The sequence below is a fragment of the Rhamphochromis sp. 'chilingali' genome (genome assembly GCF_963969265.1).
Source record: "Rhamphochromis sp. 'chilingali' genome assembly, chromosome: 17".
Taxonomy (NCBI): domain Eukaryota; kingdom Metazoa; phylum Chordata; class Actinopteri; order Cichliformes; family Cichlidae; genus Rhamphochromis; species Rhamphochromis sp. 'chilingali'.
This window is the reverse complement of record NC_137944.1, coordinates 17,068,541-17,090,837: the sequence shown is the minus strand read 5'-3', so window position 1 is coordinate 17,090,837 and position 22,297 is coordinate 17,068,541. Positions and strand designations below refer to the sequence as shown.

The 22,297-nt window shown below is 41.5% G+C and overlaps 2 protein-coding genes across 3 annotated transcripts; one reads left to right on the top strand and one right to left on the bottom strand.

The window, feature by feature from the left end:
• Window positions 1-1,676: 1,676 nt before the first annotated feature.
• ccn4a (cellular communication network factor 4a) lies at window positions 1,677-8,584 on the top strand. The gene is made up of 5 exons (XM_080862625.1): window positions 1,677-2,015; window positions 4,593-4,881; window positions 5,854-6,108; window positions 7,160-7,353; window positions 7,440-8,584. The coding sequence occupies exons 1-5, from the start codon at window positions 1,968-1,970 to the stop codon at window positions 7,737-7,739; spliced, it is 1,086 nt and encodes a 361-aa protein (XP_080718751.1). The 5' UTR covers window positions 1,677-1,967; the 3' UTR covers window positions 7,740-8,584.
• A 411-nt stretch (window positions 8,585-8,995) lies between these two features.
• On the bottom strand, window positions 8,996-21,788 carry ndrg1a (N-myc downstream regulated 1a). 2 transcript variants are annotated; one of them, XM_080862624.1, is made up of 17 exons: window positions 21,627-21,788; window positions 17,642-17,716; window positions 17,096-17,131; window positions 14,557-14,662; window positions 14,028-14,148; window positions 13,671-13,733; window positions 13,507-13,567; window positions 12,958-13,044; window positions 12,774-12,830; window positions 12,530-12,633; window positions 12,253-12,309; window positions 12,107-12,158; window positions 11,666-11,713; window positions 11,231-11,266; window positions 10,837-10,888; window positions 9,569-9,665; window positions 8,996-9,538 (listed from the first exon to the last, which is right to left on the bottom strand). In XM_080862624.1, exons 2-17 carry the CDS (start codon window positions 17,696-17,698, stop codon window positions 9,376-9,378), a joined length of 1,197 nt encoding a protein of 398 aa, XP_080718750.1. In that variant the 5' UTR covers window positions 17,699-17,716; window positions 21,627-21,788; the 3' UTR covers window positions 8,996-9,375. The 2 variants fall into 2 exon arrangements, with proteins under 2 accessions (XP_080718750.1, XP_080718749.1); XM_080862623.1 differs by having other exon boundaries at window positions 8,996-9,665.
• Between the last annotated feature and the right edge of the window lie 509 nt (window positions 21,789-22,297).

Here is a 22,297-nt window from a genome sequence, read left to right as displayed (position 1 = left end):
GGTTCTACGAGGTCCTGAATCATGCCACATACTTTGTCACACACTGCTTCTTCATCGTCTTTTTTGTTCAATAAATAACATAATATATAATAAAGTTTGTATTTAAATAATTTCGAGAGGGACCAGAGGATTATTTTGTTTTATTAACCATGGAATTGAAAGAGGGTGCACGTTCTTTCCTCACATGACTGTAGCCTCAGTAGCTTTGCTATAGTTCACTGATAGAAATCACTGATAAAAGCCTGACTTTAAAATGCAGAATCTAAACCTAGTGGAAAACCTCAGCATGGCTCTGTCTGTGTTTTATATGCAGGTGTGGTTTATATATGTAATTTTCTTTCTTTTTCTGGTACATTTTTAGCTGACCTTTATGGATGGAGCAAAAGCTGCGTTCGCTGAAAATGGTTCCTAAAAGTGACCATGAACCCACACAGTGTCTACTTTAATTGACTGCCACCTAAAGGCAATAATTAATATCAGCACTAGTTTCTCACAGTGTTGAATTCCCCCATCATTACTCATGAAAGATTTTACCTCACAGCTTTCAAAGAGGAAAAAAAGACAAAGGTAATGTCTTAGGAAACGAAAGAAATGAAAAGATACACAATCTTAGATGATGGGGAAAAAACCTTTGATAACAACTGAAATTGGAGGTTGGAGGTTAACGGGCTTCAGCCCTGCTTCAGCAGGAGTAAGGATGAGAAGGTGGGGAGACCAGCAGAGATGGAAAGTAAAGAGAAGCTGAGTTTTAGAGTAAGGAAAGAAGAGAGAGACAGAGTGCATTGTGCTGTGGATGGGGCGGGTCATCCTGGTCAGGGCAAAGAGGAAAGCCTGCTCAGATCAGTCCAGAAGCTGACAGCTCTCTGACAGGGATTAGACGACTGCCTGTAAATAATAGGGGTTCAGACCTGGGGCACTTTGCTCTTTGACAAAGTGTTCATTTCTCATCCTTCACTCTTTCCTTCTCTCTGTTGCCTGTGGGGTCGAATTCTCACAGACGTTTGGTTATTCTGGGTGAGACTCAGCAGACTAAAAGCAAAAGGTGCTGTGGTAAAAGGTGCAGCACTACTCAAATACAAGAGAGTTTCCATATGGCGCATTTGGTGCTCACCTGCATCTCCTCAATGTGACACATTCAAATTTCCAGAAAAATGAAAGGAAAGCAAAGTAGCAGACTGTGAGATAGATGACATCATTTGATTTAAACTAAACATCTGGAGGCCAGGCACAGTCGGAGCCTTAAAATAGACACAATGGGCGAGAGGTAGGCGACCTGCTGTAGTTACAGTGGTGTTAAAAGAAAATACTCTCATGCAATGACAGGCGCATGATAAATAATTCCAAATATGTTTGCTGAAGTAAATAAGTTCAGAGGAAGCCAAATCGGGAGCATTACACAAAGTCCAGGCCTCAGTGTAAACTACATGATTGTATTTGTAATGTCTGTATGTGAGGCCTATCTTAATAGGAGACTCACATGCAACAAAGACAGTAACTTGAATCTCTATTTTGCATGTGCAGAATGACCCATTAACTACACTGAAATCCTCAAAGGAACTTATTATGACTTGTGGAGTAGAGGGCAATGATTCTGTAGCCTACGTAAGCATACGCGCACTGCTTTTCAGACTGACTTGGAAATATCTGGAGCCTTAAAATTAAGCAGCAGTAATAGGAGTGTCAGAGTCCTTCCAGAGACTATTCCAGACACGCCCTAACCACCACAGCTGCCAGCGCTCTGGAGAAGAGGAGGTTCGGGTGAAAGTGGAGCTGAGGGGAAGAGAGGAAACCTGAGGGCAGGCTATGCGGGTCCGGACTCTTATTAACAGGCTGTCAGCGCAAACCGAAGGGCGCCGAGATGTCAGCGAGGGGACGAGGATGTAGCACACCTGAGGAGAGCGGCGTGTGGCGCGTTTGAGAGACGGAACTAATTCTGGATTCAATGCGTGTGCAGTTCCTCACCAGTGATGAGTTGGCTCCTGTTGTGGATTGTAACAGCAGCCGGGATTCAAGAGGTGGGATGGAGGACAGATTTCCCAAAGTACCTTTTTGTCTTTTGTTTTTCTTTCTTTCTTTTAACGTCCAGGTTGCATGTAACTCAGACGTTTAATGCAAGTTGCAGAAGACATAGGGGGTTATTTTAAAGTTAGTAAGGTAGGCTGAGATACACTATACGACAAGCTCATTTAAACGTAATAAACGAAATCAGTGTTTCCTCCGTTTTAGGTTTAAAAAAAGAAAAAAAAAAAAGAGAAAAAAATAGTTTTTTTTTAACCTTTGGCTGAATAAATATTTCCATTAAAATCTGCTTAAAAACTGATTGTTGTCCTTTATTATCCTATTATCCTTTATTTATTATTATCCGTTATCTGGCTTTAATTTTGCACTGTGGGATGCTCAAAGTTGTGTCTAGGCTCGTTCGGTTATATTTTAGTGCCACCTGGTGGATATTTGGGGGTACTCATGTGCTTTCTTGTATCCCACTGCCTCCTCAGAGCCTTTCTACTCATAAAGACATCAGTTTGTGGTCTAACCTCAGAAACTGAGTGTTTAAATTAATGATATTTTGTGTTAAACACGTTAAACACGGCGATATTCTTAGTTTTTGTAAGATTTGGGTTATTCAGCATCAATGTCAAATATACCCCTAAACAGTGTGGTTGTGAATAGTCAGTATTAAATATATTCTCATTATTGCATAATAAACTCATGTGGTTTGGAGGGAAATAACAACAACGCCTGAGTGAGAGTTTCCCTGGGAAAAGTCCTTTCTCCTCTGCTCTGAGGAAGGGTAAATCAAGCCAACACCTCCCCGCGGGTCATCTGACCTGACTGCAGGCTGACAGGAAGAAGAGATTAAACCAGGAGTGGAGCCAGGGTCATCAGCACTTGTAATCTCTTTGTAACCAGCTGCCACAAAAATATGACAAGTATTTGAGGTCACGTTAGAAAGCATTTAAAAAGGGGGGAAAAAGATGATGATGATAACCACAAATAGCTCACTAAATAATCTCTCTGTCTTGGTATTGTTAAATGTCCTACATGCAAAATGTGTTCATCAGAGATAAATGATTTCAATAAGATGTTTGTATCAATCCCAGCCCAGCTTTTATAATTAATTTATGAAGCACTCACATCTTGATTTCCATGATCTCCTTTTTCTGTGTCAGGGTGATGATTTCCTTAGCGGGAACAATATGTATGCCACTTTGCAAATTAGCCTCATGGCTGCAGAATAAATTAAGTCTTTTGATAAAACAGCTTTGTGGCACGACTGTGACTAAAAGTCGTTCATCTGCATTATCTTTAATATGACCATAATTCTACTGAAGTGCTGAGAACAAGCCGAGGAAAACGGATCCACCGTGCTTAAGATGATTAAGCATCTTTTCGCACAGTTAACCGCGGACAGAGTGTGCACGCACGTGTATCTTTCAAGCTCCCCATTTAAGAGCTCTGCTATAAGTATTTATGGCTGTAGAGACAATACTGGAGCTAATTTTATATGTTTCACTTCTCGCCCAGCCCCGACCACATACTGTACTTTTAATTAGGATGGACACGGTATCTGCTTCAGCTGAAGTCTTATTCATAAAGAGCCTTTGTGGTTTATTATTGCTACAAAACTGACTCATCTGCGTTTGAAGTTTTGCTCGATTTGCATCATAAATGCAACATGACTTCACTTTCCCTGAGAGGGAAGTTTCGGTTTCTGTCACACGAAGTAACAACCTGGAGATCATTTCCTGCTCCTTTCTCAAGCACACCATGCTCTCAAAACAAAAAGAATTCAGTTCAGACTCAACCATCTATTATTTTTTTACAAAAAACAATAACAAAAAACATTCACATTCCCAAACTTTCATCAGTTGAGGCTCATGCATTCTCTGTCCAAAGCTAACCTCTAAGCTCTGGGCTGTTAATGTGCCTTATGTGCAGCGTTGCTGTGAGAACATCTGCTTTTAGGAGCTGCAAAGCTCTTTACTGTGTGATCTTGGCTACACAGAGCAGATTGTAAGAGTCATAATGCCAAGGGAGATGAAATTCATTTCATTGGCAGGATTTTTATAACTGTAAGTAGCACAGTTCTTGTTTGAAATATGGCAACGGAAACCAGTGTTAATACATAAGACACCAGGGCGCGATGGTGATTTAATAAGATTATCTCCACTGGGTGTTTAATTCATTTATATAGTCTTATTTAATTTATTGCACAGCACGAACACATGTTAGCACTGAAGCAGAAGTGTACAAGTAAGGGATTTTAAACCTTTCAAGTCCATTACTTGCTGAGACATGGTTACCAAAGAGGGCTAGATGAAAAAAAAAAATCATGATTAAGGGCATTAAAAATATTGCCCCCACACAAGGGGTCAAATACCTTTTGTGCAATAAAAAAAAATTCCGGACAAACAGGTTGAAAGAGTAGTTGCAGATGACTTATTTTGTGCAATCACTGTAACAAAGGCTCAGGCTTGATGATGTGACATAAGCTGTACGCATGATGTGAAAGCTATTGGACATATTAGATTAATAAAATATAGAGTATATGAACTGGGAATCTCATTTTCTTTCCCCTTTCCTCTCTGCAGGCCTACTCCCTGAATTCCACCACCATGCCGCCTGCCACAGCTGTCACATCCCCATTTGTAGACCTGTACAACCGCACACAGTACTGCAAGTGGCCCTGCGAGTGTCCAGAGACCCCCCCTAAGTGCCCGCCAGGTGTAAGCCTCCTCATGGATGGCTGCGACTGCTGCAAGACCTGCGCCCGGCAGGTGGGCGAGGTGTGCAACGAGGCAGACATGTGTGACTACCACAAGGGACTGTACTGCGACTACAGCTCAGACAAGCCTAGGTACGAAAAAGGAGTGTGTGCATGTAAGTGTCACTCACCAAAACAAACTACCGCTGTACACCGCATCAAAAGTTCATTTTTGTAATGTTGCAAGTCACGTTCATTGTCCAAACTGCACACAAACTGCAGCACAGCACAGACTTGAGTAGAGAATATTAGAAAAAGCTATTTTTGGTTTGGTTTCATGGCACAGGCAGCATGTGCACATTATTCAACAAAGAGCACAGAGCACACATGGAAGAGAATTACTGACCTCAGTCTAGGGACATATCTGCAAGTTTTATATCCAAGTCTCCAACATGCAAATAACTTTTTGTGTTATTCATGTTTTCATGTTTTCATTTTATTATTTTGCCTTTGTTCTACATCCTTGCAGACTGTGCAGACTTAACCGTTGCCTGATGTCGAGATCAAATCTATCCCAGATATTGCACAGCACTAGCTTCTAATGTAATTATTGCATTACATGTTTTTTGTATTTTAATATGTCTATGTGTTGTTATTTTCATACCATTTATCATTTTAGTTTCACTCACACCATTTTTTCCCCTTTTTTAATTATTCTCTTTTGTTCATTCGCTGCTTGTTGTGCTCACTTTTAAGGACTTTATTTTTTGGAATAAGCTGTGGAGAAATGAAATACTTACCTCCCACTAAATGATGTCTGCTGCTAAAAAAATAGTAAAAACAGACCTATGGTGTCACAGATTTTCCATCTCTAATAGAAGGTTCATTTAAAACCTACCTACACATGATCTGATGACAGTTTGAAGATGGAATAAGAAAATAAAAAATGGAGACTAATATAACAGTTTTCAAACATTTCTGAAGTGCAAAATGTTTCATTTATCGATTGCTTTTATTTTCCAAGCTCTGCAAGACAAATGTCCTCCTAATAATGGCGGACGCAGTTCAGCAGCAACGCACAAGTCCAAGCTTTTGTGTGTTTGCCCTGCTTTTATAATATATTCCTGCTTGTCATCCCTCTCTGGCAGACATGGTGGGAATCGGCTGCGAGCACAATGGCGTGATCTACCGTAACGGGGAGAGTTTCCAGCCCAACTGTAAATACCAGTGCGTGTGTGTTAACGGTGCTATTGGCTGTGTGGGGCTGTGCACAGAGTCTCAGCCTCCCCGTGTTTGGTGCCAGACCCCACGACGAATCAAAGTCCGGGGACAGTGCTGCGAGCAGTGGATCTGTGACGAGCCCAGGAGAGGGCGCAAGACAGCGCTGCGACATGCAGTCGAGGGTAGGAAGCTTTGGATAAAAAATATTGTATGTTTTAACCCCTAAATCTAATGTTCAGAGTTGATGGCTGAGAGGTCATTTAAATGGAAGGGAATGCTTCAAGTACAAATATAGTGAACAAATTACTAGGAAGCCCTCAGTATTCTTAAAAATGTGAGGATTTTACATGACTAATTGGAGCTCTCTTGGGCAGTATTGTTTGCACAGAAATGTAGACATACATACAGTACACCGTGAATATTTCTGATATTGAGTGGTGTTATTTACACCAGTATAAATCTTTAGAAGTAACAGAATCTGCTCTGTTTGAAACTGCATCTCACAAAGTAGCTGTGCAAGTAAAGCTGGTAGTCCAGACGCATCGTGAAGTATGTGTTTGTCGTAAGCGTGTGAGTGACAAATCGATCCTTTCCTGTGGAAGCCAGTGGAGGCAAGAATGTGAATGAAGATCTCTTTGTGCTGCATAAGGAAACAAATTAGATCCAGACTTCTAGGCAGACACAATTTAACAGTTTGGATTAAAAACAGATGCGACACGAGGGGAGACAGTCATACTGTGCTTCTCGTGTTCTCTCCGACATTACATGTGCAGGATCTGAATGATCTGAATGTTAAACAAGTATATTCATGTTGCTAAAAGACAACTTTAAAACAAGAGGATATGTGATTGGTTGATTGAGTGGAATTGTTCTCCTGAAATTCCTTAATTGATCCGTTTATTTATTGATCCAGTTATTATAAAGCTGACTCCTGTTACATCTTTTATCACTGCTCTGTATTATGCTGGGGTCTGCCGGGGAGCCATGCTGCTAAATTTAACTGCAGTTGGAAAAACAATCCTTGTTTTGACTTTTTTTTTGGTCTCTAATAACCAAACGATTGGTTGAAATATTGTGAATTTTTAATTTCATTAAAACTTTAATTAAAACTGTCTATATTTAACTCTTGGTTTGCCAAATGGAGTAGAGTTGTCGCGACCTGGAGCACTTTGACAATGAAATGGCGCTGAACGTAATTTAGTTGCACACCTCTCTGTCTATGCTGCTGTCTAGTTTTCCCAGCCGAGACCACGAGCTGGCACAAAAACTGCATTACCCAGACTACCTCATGGAGCCCGTGCTCAAAGACCTGCGGCCGCGGCCTGTCCATGAGGATCTCCAATGCCAATGAGCGATGCGAGCTGTTTAAAGAGTCTCGTCTCTGTAACCTGCGGCCGTGCGAGGTCGACATCACCAAACACATCAAGGTAGTAGTCTCACAAACACGTACAATAACTGATCAAACTGAAATGGTTTTTATATTTAAAATCTTCCTGTTTCTTTGCTCCCTCAGCCAGGGAAGAAATGTCTTAATATCTACAGGGAAGATCAGCCAACAAACCTCACCATCTCCGGCTGCACCAGCAAGAAAGCGTACCGGCCCAAATACTGCGGCGTCTGCACCGACGAACGCTGCTGCATCCCCTACAAATCCAAAACCATTGACGTGGAGTTTGAGTGTCCCAACGGGACGGGATTCACCTGGAAGATGTTGTGGGTTCAGGCCTGCTTCTGCAACCTCAGCTGCAGAAGCCCCAATGACATCTTTGCTGACCTGGAGAATTATTACGGTTATCCAGAGGTTATGAACTAAGAAGCGACCTGTCGGTTTGTCCCATCTGTAAAGAGCTTTAGAACTTTTTCCTGACTTTCATTTCCTATGCAGTTTTTTCCTTTCCTTTTTTAGTCCAATCATGTACAAGGGATTTTGTTCTGTTTTCTTTTTCCTATTGGAAAAATCTGTAAATATCACATATGTGTATTCATAAAGCATGGTGTGCTTTTGAAGACTATTTAAAGAAGTGTTTGCAAATGAAAATATTCAACAACGCATGTGAAATACTGAAGGTTTAATTTATTTATGAGGCTTTTGGCATATGTACTGGCATGCTATGTTTTTTGGACGACGTCTCACAAGGACATTGCTTGCCTGCCTTTAAACTCCCATATCAACGGAGGTTGTAGGTTTTTCTTCATCTATTTCATTAAATTCTCCCTATAAGTGTTAAGAGATGAACAAAGATCCCCAAGACTACATATTCATATGAAATAAGGATAATCAGGGAAGCTGTTACACATTTTTTTTGTCATTTTTTAATAAATACAAACGGTTATGTCATTTTAATGCTTTTCTACAGCATTAGAAGGTTGTGTATTTACAAAGCTGTATGTACGTGTTCTACAGAGCCAAATGTTTTTGTAGTGCAAGTAAAATACAGAAGAAAGAGTAGAAAGTATCAGGTAAGTTCTATGGCTATCCTCGTGTTTAGATGTGGACCTCTCTTTTATCATTCACTCAAGAATCCACACACAGGAGCAGCACAATCTAACAAAGGTGAACAATTTCATGGCACATTGATTGCATAGAAATCATCATAAAAATCATTAAGAGAGAACCGTTTTTGATCCATTAATAAACCATGTGATCCTGAAGCTTTAGCATTGGTTTTTCAGTGTTTTGATTGACGACAAAGCATACAATTTAGATTAATTTTAAATTCACCTGCAAACTGCTATTTCAACAATCTTTTGGGGGAAAGAAAATTCACAGGGGGGGAAATAAATGACATTTGCAAGGTCAAACAATTTGCTGTGCATGATATACTTTAAGTCTGCCCTTTCAATTTTCAAAGATATACGTGTAGTGCCTCCCCATTCACTCTCCACATCTACAAGTCTGCTCCTACATACGAACAATAACTCATACATGAAAAATAAACGGATAAATGATCGAACAATTACAGTGAGAACAGGAAACACATTTACAGTCGGGTAAATTTGAGAAAGCTGCGTCAGTAGGGTAAAAATGGACCAAAAAAAATGAGGTTGGAGGGAAAGATGAAGGGGAGGTTGTTTTTTTTTTGTATGCGAGATTATGAGGGATATATTACAAGCTGGTGTACTCTTAGCCACAGCTTTCTCCGACATTCTCTGCTTCGATGTCCCCAAATGCTGCGTTGCCTCCAATTACACTGTGGCCCCAAACATTTTCTGCTTGCAATCAATAAACACGACCTCAACTTCTTACTCAAACATATTTCCAAACTAGGGCAACTCATCTGCACTGAGAAATCTGCAGGTGAGTGTGTATTGTGCGTTTTTTTATTTCTTTTTTTCCCCTCTCTTTTAAACAATTCCAGGTTGATGGGCCAGGTGTGAATTAGAGGTAGCGCAGCAGAGACTGAAGGGGATCCTTGAGAGGTTTGGATGTCTGCTGAGTGGAGGGTTATTTAGCAGGACACTTCGGCGGACTTGCTCACGCCTTGGTCCACGTTGTTGTTGGCCGTGGTGTCCATGGAGCTGTCTGTGTGGGAGCGGCCGTGCGGATTCTCAGTCGTGTGGCTGCGGCTGCGGCTGCCCTCGTTGGTGTGGGAGCGGGAGCGGTTTCCCTCGTTGGTGTGGGAGCGGGAGCGGTTTCCCTCGCTGGTGTGGGAGCGGGAGCGGTTGCCGTCGAACGAGGTGACGCTAGAACCAGAGGCAGTGCGGGAGCGAACAAGGCGGGTCATGCTGGCAGCAGGCACTGAGGGAAGAGGAAAAGAATTTACTGACGTCCACTTTCCCATTGCTCACTACCTTTCATCACAACCTTCAAGAAGATTTGCAGAATTTTGTAATAAATGTATGGCGAGCATATAAATTGCCACGTGTTGTTACAATGAAAGCAAGCCATCCAAACAGATGCAGACAATTAAAATTGGTTCTACTGTCATCAGCAAATGCAAACGTGTCAGTCAAATGAAAGTTCACACGGACACCATTTAAACTAAACAGCGAATACTTTATGCTTGAGAGCAGTAGTGCAAAGTTGTCAAATTCAATTCGACCTTCAGCAGGCTGTCTTGACCATGTCTACATGCCCAAATTAACTGAACTGTTCCCGTGTGATTGGCTGATTAGTTATTAAATCAGCTGAATGGCTGTGTATAATAAAGTTGCCAGTGGGTGCACATATGGTCTGTCCTTTGAGCATTAGTTACATCATAGTGAGTACAAGCCCTAATCAATCATAAAAACAAGGGGTGCGAAGGCTGTGTTGGGGCATTATTATAATCACCTTATATTTGTGTGTACATTGGTACAGTCAAGCATTCCTGTTCCCAAATTCATTAATCACATTACAGTCAGAAATCAAACAACTGAGTCACCTGCAAGAGTTACACAAGATCCTAAAGTATCTGAATAATCAAACATGCTTTGAACTCACTTTGTGGAGTGCATTTGACCAATTGCAAAAATTCTCAAAGGGGGCATTCTCAGTGCAGTTCATCATAAATAATAAATTTTGGCACGTAAAGAGACAAGAATGTGACACTCGAGTGCTCAGATCTTGTGCATGTCCTTCTTAGGGTAGCCGTTTGTGCTGATGTGTGGGAATACGTAAGGTTTAATGTGCTATTCTAAACTAGAAATTATATTACTGGTCTCAGCAACGTAATGAGGAGCCTAACAAAATTAATTAGTGCATTAATGTTTTCAGAGTGTTTGATTTTCAACACTGGATGAGGTGAACTCGAAGGCTAAGAGATCTTTCTCTCACCACAAGGTGGCAGAATATACATCTTTTACATCTGTAAGCACCGGTGATGGCAGGCATTTTTTTCTGTGTCGTTTTTATTTTCATGCACGTTGGAAGAAGAAACTTTAATCTGAACATATCTCAGTAAAACAAAGTGAAAGTATGTGATACTTACTGTATCCCATGCCCTGAATGAAGTACTTGAACGCCTCGGTCAGCTTGCCAGGCTGCAGAGAAGAACATAAAGATAATCAGTCCTCTTTTCAGTAATTATTATATTTGTTTGCATAACATTGACAGGTTCAAGCTCTCAGCCACCAGCTTACTTCCCAGGGTTTGTGATATGACAGCTGTTATGAACAGGTGCTGTGCAGTTTGGAGGATTACAACCTGACAACTGTGGTTCATGTCTGGTACTTGTTAATGCTCTTAAGTGCCACCCTCCTACGCCATCCACCCCTCCACCTGACCCCGTGTGCTGATTATCCAGCCCTGTCCAGCCTGTTCTACAGCATCAATGTCTCTCATGTTATTTCCCCCTCCCTATTTTCTTTCTCACACATACACACCTGGTCAACCTGGGGCATGCCACCGCAGTCGGCCATCTGGGGAGAAGAGTAAAAGAACACAAAATTAGAATTTTGCATGTTGTCACTTGTGTATTCGTGCAGCATCGTGCACACTCCATAACCCCCCACAGCGCTCATTAAGTCCAATTTGAACACGCAGAACCGTTAACCCCAGTAAAAGGCACCACTTTAAGTCAAACAGCCATTTGATTTGAGATGCGGTTCATAAAAAGCTCGCCACAGGCCAGCCGAAGTAGGTCAGTGAGCTCTGGGGAAACGCTCAGCTGTCATACCACTGGTTAATATATCACCAGGTAAATGCTGAGCCAATGGAATCTTATCAGCAGATGAGTTTTCATCAAGGTGGTTATAATCTGGATGAGACAGGAGGTGTGGGGTAAAGGCCACAACAGAGGGAATGAGTGGGGCCCTCACCTTAAGAAGGGTGGCCTTTGTGGGGTCCAGCTTAGTGTTGCACTCAACCTGCAGGAACAAACGCAAAACATTTATTAGGCAAATGATGTGTGATGACCAACAAGTTTTTAATGTTGTGTGCTTAATCCAGTTATTCCTATGGATAATATATACTAACAAATACGTTTTGGATTTGGGACCTGTTTGCAGCTGAAAGCAGCAGCAGTCACACAAATCTCTTAACTTTAACAGATTAAAGCTGATCTGCATCACTCCGTTTCTGTTTCCAATTCGGTTCTTGCCTAAGACATGCTAAACTGTTGTCCTTAAGCACTTATCCTTGCATATCTCTTGGGCTTAAGCAGACGACTGAAGCGAATGGAAAACACGTCCAGCACAAGTTGAACCGTGTTAACGGCAGTGGGAAGTCTAATCATTAGCACTTGAGCCATGTGAACTCACCACGGCCTCCACAGCAGGAGAGCTATCGCCAACCACCAGCAGAGAAGGGCACCTGGATAAAGGACACACAACCACACAGTGAATGTTTCCGTGTTAGAAATAACATTGTTTCATTTAAGCTGATGCCGTTTTTGAGAACAACTTACTTGAGGGTTCTGGCATGGCTTCCAGGGACTGGCCTCTCAATTTCCAGATCCCTTCGACTGTAGACAGACACATCTGTTAGTGCGCAGAACACGCTACTTTCGGCTGCTCCCTAATTTTTGCACCCGATGGCCTCCCTGACTCAACTCCACAGGGATCGGTATCTCAAATGTGTACAGCACTACACTAAGGAGCCACCACACTTTCCATTAGAGTGTATGAACTCAAACACCAAGATTATATCATGAAACATTTACATAAACTAGATGCTGTGCTTACCTTTCATAGGACTTGACAAAGAGATGCAGGTTAAACAGGTTCATGTCATTCATGATGTGGTGGCGGTATGTGGCAATTAGATCATGGTTGTGCTGAATTTCCTCCTGCGGTACCCAAAACAAAAGACGGGTTAAACCCACGACCTACAAATGAATCTAACTAAAATCCTAGTTTCAGTTTACAGAGGTACTTTAAGCGTAATGAAGATATTAATTAATTTAATAATGAGAATTTGAATCTTTACCTTTCCAAACAGGTGGGTGATGATCATGTCGGGCTGTGCGTGAGTCCAGCCACTGATCTAAAAAACAGAAAAAGCTATGTTTAGCTTTAATGGTTCTGCAAATCCAAAAGTCAAAGTTACCACAGTTTTTGGAAATGGTTTGAACAGTTGTAGGTGCTCATATGTGTGTTTATACGCGCATTACCTTGTGTGCAGCCCAGTCCATCCATCCCTCAGCACACGAGTTGATGTTGATGAGAACAAGGCCTTCTACCATATTTGGGTAGTCCAGCTAAAAGATACATAAATGAACTTTAGAAATAAACCACGACACATTTCGCTAAATATGTGCCCCACAACCGATTTAAAAAAATATTTTGTATAGCCCATCTATTTATTTATTGTTGCCCAATTTGGTGAGGGTTAGGTTTTAATCTAAAGCTCTTTAATGTTATATCGTGCCCTGTTGAACAATATAGAACTAGTTAAAGTAAAGGCTGCAAAGAGTTAAATGTTGCATCTTTGCCAGCTTTGTGTCAGCGGGGAGGGGGGCTTACTATTGAGCACAGTGTTAGTGGTGAGCTGATCTTGTACATTCCTGAGGCTTTCATGGCTCTGCAGGCTCAAGCAATAAGCGGCAGTGTGTTGCCAAAAATCAGCCAAGAGCAGAAACCCATTAGCCAGCTCTGCTAATCCAAGATTGATTAATACTGAAAATATTAAGTGTGACTGAGAGAGCGTGGGGTAAACTCACAGCAAATCTGGACAGAATGTAGGCCCCGGCTCCCATGCCCATGCCAATCACACTTTTCAGGCTAGAGTGCACAAAAGTAGAGGGGTACTGTTAGAACAACCGGTTAGAAAGTGTCTCAAATATAAAGGGTGAAGTGTCAGGCTGGGAACCGGAGCTCAATTTACCCAAAATGCTTTAAGACCAGTGGGAGAGACTCAGCGAGTTGGTCCATAGAAGGGTACTCATATCTGGGGAAACAAAAAGAGTATTGTTACAGACACTATCTAATCAGCAATGGTCTTATATTACCGTTATCAACTCCTGACAGCAGTTTGTGTTCAGCTAATCTTAACATAAGGCAAAGTCTCACCATTAAAGCAGAGATTAGGCTGAACAAGAGATAATACTTGTCAAATTAGGTCACCTTAAGCACATTCACAGTGATCTACCTGTTGATTCTGAGGTCACAGACTGCTTGACATACATTAAGTGTCTCTCTGTTTGTGACTGTGTGCGCACATGCATGTGTGCATCTGGCTCACCCAGTGGAAAAGGTGTTTGCTCCTTCATGCTGCCCCGGGGCATCGACGTGACACACAGCAAAGTGCTGCATGATTTCCGCCATGTCCTCATGGTCGAAGAGCGTGTTCCAGCAGGTTTTGTCTGGAAAACAGTGAAAAGATGGTAGAGTTGGATGAGTGGTTCTTAATAGAGGGGGAAAGAAGAACTCAAACCGCCTGAATAGATGAGCAAATCTCAGGTTTGGAGGTGCCGTGAGCAATCATCTTACAAAATCTGACTTCATTACAAAAAAAAGAAAAAAGAAATCATGGAAGACTCCACGAGGAGTCTCCACACCTCCTCCTACAGATACACAAACATGACCGAGCGTAAAATGATAGCGTGGATACAAGGGTTATAAGTCCAGCTTAGATACTTAGATAGACTTAATATAAAGGTAGTTCAGAGAAACTAATTTCATTTTAATTGGTATGATCATTCAAAACACACAAGGCCTTCGGTACCACAGCACGTTTCACCAAGATAAAGGAAATAATGAGGTAGGCTTACAGTTCAGGCCGACGTCATGGAAGGTGAGAATGACTGGTCTGTCCCCCTTGGGAACCCCCTTCATTGTACAGTGAATTCTTCCATTAGGAGTCTCCACATCGTGCTCCTATAGATACACAGACATGACCATACTTTTATAGCTCCAGGTTACAAAAAATACATAAATATATTTATATATATTTCTTTAAAGTTACTCCTTGATGCTGGTGCAACAGGGCTGCATAGTCAATATGACAACGTAAAGCTGTTGCAGTAATATTTGAAATACTTTTGTTAAATACAACCTCCAATAATTAGCCTGTTTTTTTGATGGAAAATCTAAATGATAGGCTCTTCACCAGGAATAATTTACCCAACCATGCCGCATCTCGTTACAGAGGTTTATCATTCCATTAAATATATTAGTTTTCTATCTACTTTACCAACTGAAAAGTAAGCAAAGCCATTTCAAAAGGCTGGCCACTGTAAAACACAACACATTTTTTCCACATGAGCCACAAAAGAAGAATATTTTTTTTCCCCGTTTAGCACCTGTGCAACAACTCCAACTTTAGTATCGATTGTCCAGCAGGCAGCATAATCCCACAAATCCGCTGGAAACTACAGCAAACATTTTAATAAAGCTTTTAGTCTACTCACGCTCACTTCAATCTCAGCGACAATCATTTCCACATCAGGATCCTCCAGAACCATGTTTGCAGGAATAGAGTTAAACACTGCTTGCTACTGAAAACTGTAGTTACAGTGGCTCTCTGAGCTATAGATCCAAGAGCTGGTAAGCCTCTGAAGTCGTTCAGCCCTTCAGTGAGAACTGCATTTTATACCCCTGCTGCTTACCAGTTGGCCTAAGCTCCTGGCCTCCCATGGTGCCTTGCAGGCTGGTCAAAACAAGCTAATTCTAGATGAAGATATCCTTAAATTGGATCAGCCAATGTCAGAGAGGGGCATCAGCTACTGCGCTGACATGATAAGTATGAGCATGCGATGAGTGGCAAAACATGATGAATAAATGAGGCAGCAGCTATTATTCAGTAATATTTAGGGGAGAAGATTTACAAAAACAAAGACTTAACTTAGTGTTGGTAATTAAATATAGATCCTGCACGATATACGGCAGCAAACAGTCTTTCGAGACTAGACTGAGCCCTTTTGATGAAAATCTTTGATTTGTTTCTAAATTACACATTCGGTATTTGGTTAAAACTCACCCATAATACATTAAAAATTTAGTTAAATAGTGAAACGAAGTTTTAAAAATTTCTCCAAATATAAATACTGCCATAATCCATGAATAAATCAGTTTTAAGAACTAGACTAAAAAAAACATTTAACTCCTTTAAAAAAAAGTTTTTTTCTATAAAATCTAAATATGTAGAGTGATTATTAGCTAAAAATTGCTTTTACATTGTCATTCATTTCTTTATTTCTAATAATTTTAAACTTAAACTGTTTATATGAAGGTTTATTATTAACCAACAGCAGCTCTATGGTGATCCATCAGCAGGTCAAGGGTATGTCACGAGACAACCTATTAGGTAGTTTGTTTTTTACCCCCAAACCAGTTCTAACTGCATGGGATCTACTTGTCAGGAACATCCAGCAAGGAGGTAAAACCTATTTACGAAATGTAATGTACAGGATTCACCACAGCTCGCTCCACCCACGCTTTGCAGGGCACACTCAAACGTGGAGACTACGCAGTGGAGATAATCCTGCAAGGCAGCGAGCATGTGTCTGTGTGTACAGAGTGTTCATAAGCACACACGCACATCTGTGAAACTTACAGTGGAATTTCTTTTTTGTGTATGTGTGTGTGTGTCCAGGTGTCATGAATGCATTCGCTAATAAAAATCAGGGAATATCATCAGAGCCAACTAATCCTGCGCGACTGACTGTTGGAAGCTTAGTCCCCACAGAGACATCAAACACTTGCCCTGGATACTTTAGGTCAACCAATCTGTCAGTGTCACAGCAAAGAAAGTCAGAAGGACTCTGATGGAGCTCAGACTCTCAGTAAAAGAACCCCATCCACACACTGCCTGAGCACAAAACCCTTAAATTCGCATGAAGTTTGAAGAAAAGATTTTTTTAAGTTGAAACCAATGCACTTCTCACACCTACTGTTATTTAAAAACAACACAGATTCAAGAGGCAGCAAATGTTTTCTGACTATAAGGAGCTCTGTACAGGGTGTTAGGATCGCCCCCAGACTCAGCAGCACCAAAACACATGCAGTTTCTCCCGATAGGCTGCATCATCAAATCCAGTTCAACATGCATTTCATCACTTCCTGTAGCTGACTCAGTTAGTGGAACCCTAATTAGGTTTCTGTCCTAATAAAATCACAGCAGATAAAAGGTCAATGAGGTAGTGCCACAGCTATGTTAATAATTATCAAAGTATTTCATTTTATCAGCCACTAGATGGTACTATTCAAGGTAAAGTTATGAGATACCAAGCAGTGGATTTAACTGCTAAAACAAAATGTTGCAACTTGTCAGAATGATAAAGTGTTTAATGTGTGTTTATGCAAACATACCTTGGTTACAAGCTGCTGCACAGCCTCTCTCAAGCCCTGGAAAGAGAGAAAAGAGGAATGAAAACATAAAAGATAACATGATTACGGTGCAACAAGCTATAATCTAATATCCCAAAGTCGGTTCCCATCACTGAACCCAACCTGAATCAAGTATAATTTTGACTGCACAGTCAACATAATGCATCAAACATGAAGAACATTCTGTGAAATTATGTGAAAGCGAATCATACTGTGGTATTCTGGTGCATATGCATGATTTTCTTATTGCACTAGTTCCATTTTTCTAACACACAGCCGACCACAGACAGCTTAATTGTCTTTTACTGTGCATATTTTGGAAATCTGTGTATAGAAATTTATGAAGTGTTCAGTGATTACGTTCTCATATAAAAGCACCAATATCCCAAAAGTTATATCTAAAGAAAAGTCAAGCTAAGAGGCACAAATAAATCAGCAAAAAGCATACAAAGCTTGACAGCATAGAACTCCAACAGCTTAAGATTTATCTGAGAGTCACCGTTAAACAAAACTTTGCACAAAACATACCGGCAGCTCCCTGTCAACCAGCAGGGGTTTGGACTCAACAACCTGGATATCATCCATTTCAAAGAGCTGCAGAGCCTGGGAGAGATCGGAGCAATTAGTTAATGACTGGTTCAGCATATTTCTGTGTACGAGGATCAAGGTTTTTATATGCATTACTGTATTTTAAAATAAAAGAGTGATTAAAGGCCTGTTAAAGTACAGATTTGTCCCTTTCTTTTGCTCCTAAGCGTCTTTAAGGGGACTGCTGGGAGACTTTTGTCAGAATTGAGGAGTTGCAGACAATAGAATGAGGCCTGCTTGAACTTTGGCTGGGTGTGTTTCTCCACACGAAAGTAAAGAGGGCTTAAGTTTAATATAGTCCAAGACACACTCGCAACATGCAGAGTCTTGCAGCAGTTATCTGCAGTAACATGCGGCTCACATAACGGACCACACCTGCGAACCGCCTACATGAGAAACACGTGGATAACCTGAAAGACAGTGCGCAAGGTGGCTGACAGGCACAAAGCAAGGTTTGGCTGTGAGGGGAAGAGGAAGTGTGATTTTTGGGTAATTCTCACCCTGCTGAAAGATTTAAAAGAAAAAAAAGATCTACTACACATGCACTTTGAAGATTGGACTCAAGTTAATTATCCACTGAACTTAGAGCTGAAAAAGACCCTCCCTAAATCCAGGTTTCGGGATTGGGAAGACATTTCATAAAATAACATCAAAGTGGGGCTTAATGACAACATTAAAAGGAAAAGAAAGATAAAGAGTTGTACAGAGGGGCAGAAAACTGGAAGAGAAGCCAGGCTGTGCAGATCATGATGCTGTGTTGGAATAGAGCATGTAGGCTGTGACTCTGCATGCAAATCAAATTAGCCAGTTAAGAGAGCCCTTTGTCCACTGGCCGCAGCAGGCCAGGGGCTTGCCCACTTCTCTCCCACAGCTGAAGCGGGGGGGGCCATGATGACCAAGACACACATCCATATACAGGAAGCAACTGACACCCTGGTTCCCATCTAAACTTCCCAGCTTCTTTTCAGCGCCCTGCTTGCGCTTCCTGTCACTTTCTGTGTTTATCTTGGTTTCTGTTTGGGTGAAGTCTCTCCGTTTGCCATTTCCAGGCTTTGACAATGTCTTTTGTGCTCTCGTGCCTCTCTTTGTCTTAACCAACATCCCCAGCAAAAATAGAAAATAGAAAAAAAAAAACTTAATCAACCTTCAGAATTGCAGAGTGCTCATCAGAGCAAGTTTGCCATTTAGAGGAAGCAACTCATGTTTCAGATATGGGTGTCTGGCAGAATACGCCCTGGGTACACACAAACACCTGTATGCCTGTGTTTCTCTGATGAGGAGAACACACACCAGCGCCAGGCAGCTCTCACAGCGCCGCAGAGGAAGAGGAGTATCAAACAACAGGTTCGTTTGTTCACTGCGGCCCTTCCAAAAACATGGCTGCGGTTACACTGCAGGAGCTTTGTTGAAGAGGACAAGAGAGCAGCCCCCGCTGAGATTCCACAGCCATGTAACAGAAACCATGTTTATGATTTTCATAATATCGAAAGAAAAAGAAAATGCTCAGGCCATTTTTGATTATATAATTTGAAAAAAATGGAGGGGGGGGGGGATGTAATTTCCCATGTCAACATGAGCAAACCTCTCGGCCTGTTTTCTGTTTTTAAGCCTTTTTTTGCAAACAGCAAAAATAAAACCAGACAAGTAAGTTCACCCATATGGAAAAGCAACATTTATCATATCTGGTGTCTCTTTTTCTTTTTGTAAATCTTATGGGACTTACAGGTGTGCTGTACTTTGATTTACTCACTTTGGTGAGTAAATGACAACGTGGGACCAAATGGAAAACAACAGAAACTAAATTAATGAAATAAAAGCACGCATCTCTTTTCAAGCTTGGCTACCAGTCACTACCTGCCAGCATGTCGACATCAGAGAGAAGCTCTGACAGAGCAGCAGGCTAAGACAACTAGGTCACCTGCTGTTTACACCTGTGGTGTTAGCCAAGCTGAGCTAATGTTTCACCTCTTTGAGAGGAGTGCAGAAAGGGGAAGTGTTAGTTTACCCACGCCAGAGTCTGAGCCTAAGCAACACGATAGGAGTGCTGCTGCTGTGACATGTTTTATGAAATGATTTCAAACGACTGTCATGGAAAGAGATAAATATTCAACAGTGGCCCATTACACTTAAAATGTATTTATAATGTCGATGAATAACATGAGATGGAGTGAATAACACTGAACGCAAGGCTGCTCTGCTGCTCTTAATATTGTGGCACACCGAGCACAATCGCTTCCTCAAATTTGGCCACATTGGGTAAAAGACTATTCTCAGATTTTAAGATGAGCGTGCTCCCTCACAGGAATTTGCCTTCGGTGCCTTCTTTAAAACCGGCCTCAGCACAAAGAGGTGCCAGTGGCAGCAGTTGTCCCTGCATGCAAAGGCTCCTGTTAGAAAAATGTCATTGCAGAAGGAAAGAAACGAAACAAAAGCAGTAACTGAAACAGCTTTGGCTTGGCAGAAGTGAGACTGTTATGCAATCTTAAACAGGAAACAGTGGGAGGATATACGTTTCTAAGAGATGATCCTAAAAGTGTAGCTCAGAAAAAAAAAACCCCAAAAAAACCACAAACTCGAAATTATTTGAAGCATTTTTATTTGTTGACAGTTTGACTTCATGTCAAGGTTTTAGTTTTTCAAGCTTCGACACCGACTGGTTTCGATGACTGATTAGGGCAGTTGTTGGCTTTCTGAATATTAAAAAATATCACCTGACAATGAGATGCTGCGGTTTGAGCTTTAGAGGAAAACAACAACTCTGGCTCAGGTCTACGTAAAACATCAGCGCTTGTTTTCCACAGTAAATCCAGGAGATGGGGTGCGCTGCTTTAAGCCACAACATCCAAGTTACAAAACAAGCATGGGCTCAAACTCTCTTTGTTCACTGACAGAAAGAAGCATATGTAGTGATTAGATTTGGACAGAGTCTCAATTTCAGAGAGCCAGAATCAAGGGCAGGTCATCCCTTCACTCCTCTGCCTCCATATACTTTTAAATCCACGAGCCTGCTGCATCCATCTGCAGAAACAATGATTGCTTCCCTAATCTTTGGGAACTCGCTTAATCTGTCAAATCCCTGGTTCTGAAATATCAGCAGAGCAGCAGCAGGCCTGCTGGACTAAGCTCATACAGACCTACATTTTCACTGTAAGAGATAGCAAATTGTGGGCGTCTTCCTCTCTATAGTGAAGTTGGTGAGGAGGGGTCACGCAGATCTGATGGGGAGCAGTCTTGTTTTTCTAGCAAAGATTTATTTATTTATGCATTTTGGAACACTTGCTGTTAATACCTTAAGTCAATAAAGAAAATGTTTAATACTTCGATCAGCATCAGCATCAGCCACAGCCCAGTCTCTCTCCCTCCTCCAGCCCCCACCCTCGTGCATGTTTGTTTGTTTGTTTGTTTGTTTGTTACATTAATACCAAGGCTAGAAAGCAAAGAGGATTTGTTATGCAACTATCTGGCCTCACGATGAGTGCAACATTTGACATAAAACTGCATGTTTCCCGTGTGCTCGCGTGCCACCAGTGTCACGTGTGACATGAACGTTGATCTGCGAAGATCTTTTACACTTTGCACACATGGCACCTTCCTTGCTATGAAACACATTCCACAGATTATTTGATCTTTTTTGAGAAACATGCCCAAAAGTGCGAGAAAGCTCTCTCGGAAAATGCACGTGGACATGTAATAGAAAGCATTTTTTAAATGTGCAAAAATAAAAATGTGGTTCCAGTTTCTATAAAGGGGTTAGAAAAAGGAAAGAAATAATGCAGCCTTAGTTTCTTATTTTAGTTGTGTTTCAGCGGTTGCGCACAGACAACGTCAATAACGGGGAAACTGAGTAGGAAGTGAGCGCACAATTCCTTGGAACCCATAAAAAAGGAGTTCATAGTAGAGTTCATAATTCCAAAAAGAAACCTACCTGTTGGTTTAGCAGATGATTGTCCTGAAATGAAAACTTCCTGAAGAGATGGAGAAAAAAAGTCCTCAAAACTTTTGCAATCTCTCTCTCTCTCTCTCCTTCTTTCTCTTTGAAACAGCAGCGTTGCTTTGTTTACGTGTTGCGCCAGGCGGATGTATGAGGGAATTTTATAAAGCTTGGGGGCGTGCAGCCCGGCCCACTTTCCCCACCGCCGCCTCTATTGGGCAACACCAGCTGTGGGATTTGAGAATGCAGCTTTCCAGCGGTTGCATGACCAGGAAGCTGTGACTCTCGGGTGAGATGCACGAAAAAAGAACGCCCACCCGATTTATCCCCGGTGACAGCCGACTTTATTTTAGGACTTTTGCCTTCCTATTTTTAGGAATTTGGGGGGCTACCCCGCAGCTCAAATGTTAAAGTGACTGTGTGATATTTTATCTCCCTCTGATCTGTCCTTTGTATACATTCTTACTACGTGCATTGCAACTTCTAAAGACCCACGTTGTCCTTTAATAGTTCTGTCAAGTGTGCCCCTTTTCTCCGCTGTGCAAAGACTCTAACATGCATGCTTATTTTTTATTTTTTATTTTTCTTAGACCAACCTACAAATTATCTGTGAGGGGCAGGGATAGCTCAGTAGGTAAAGTGGTCGCCCCATGATCGGCAGGTCG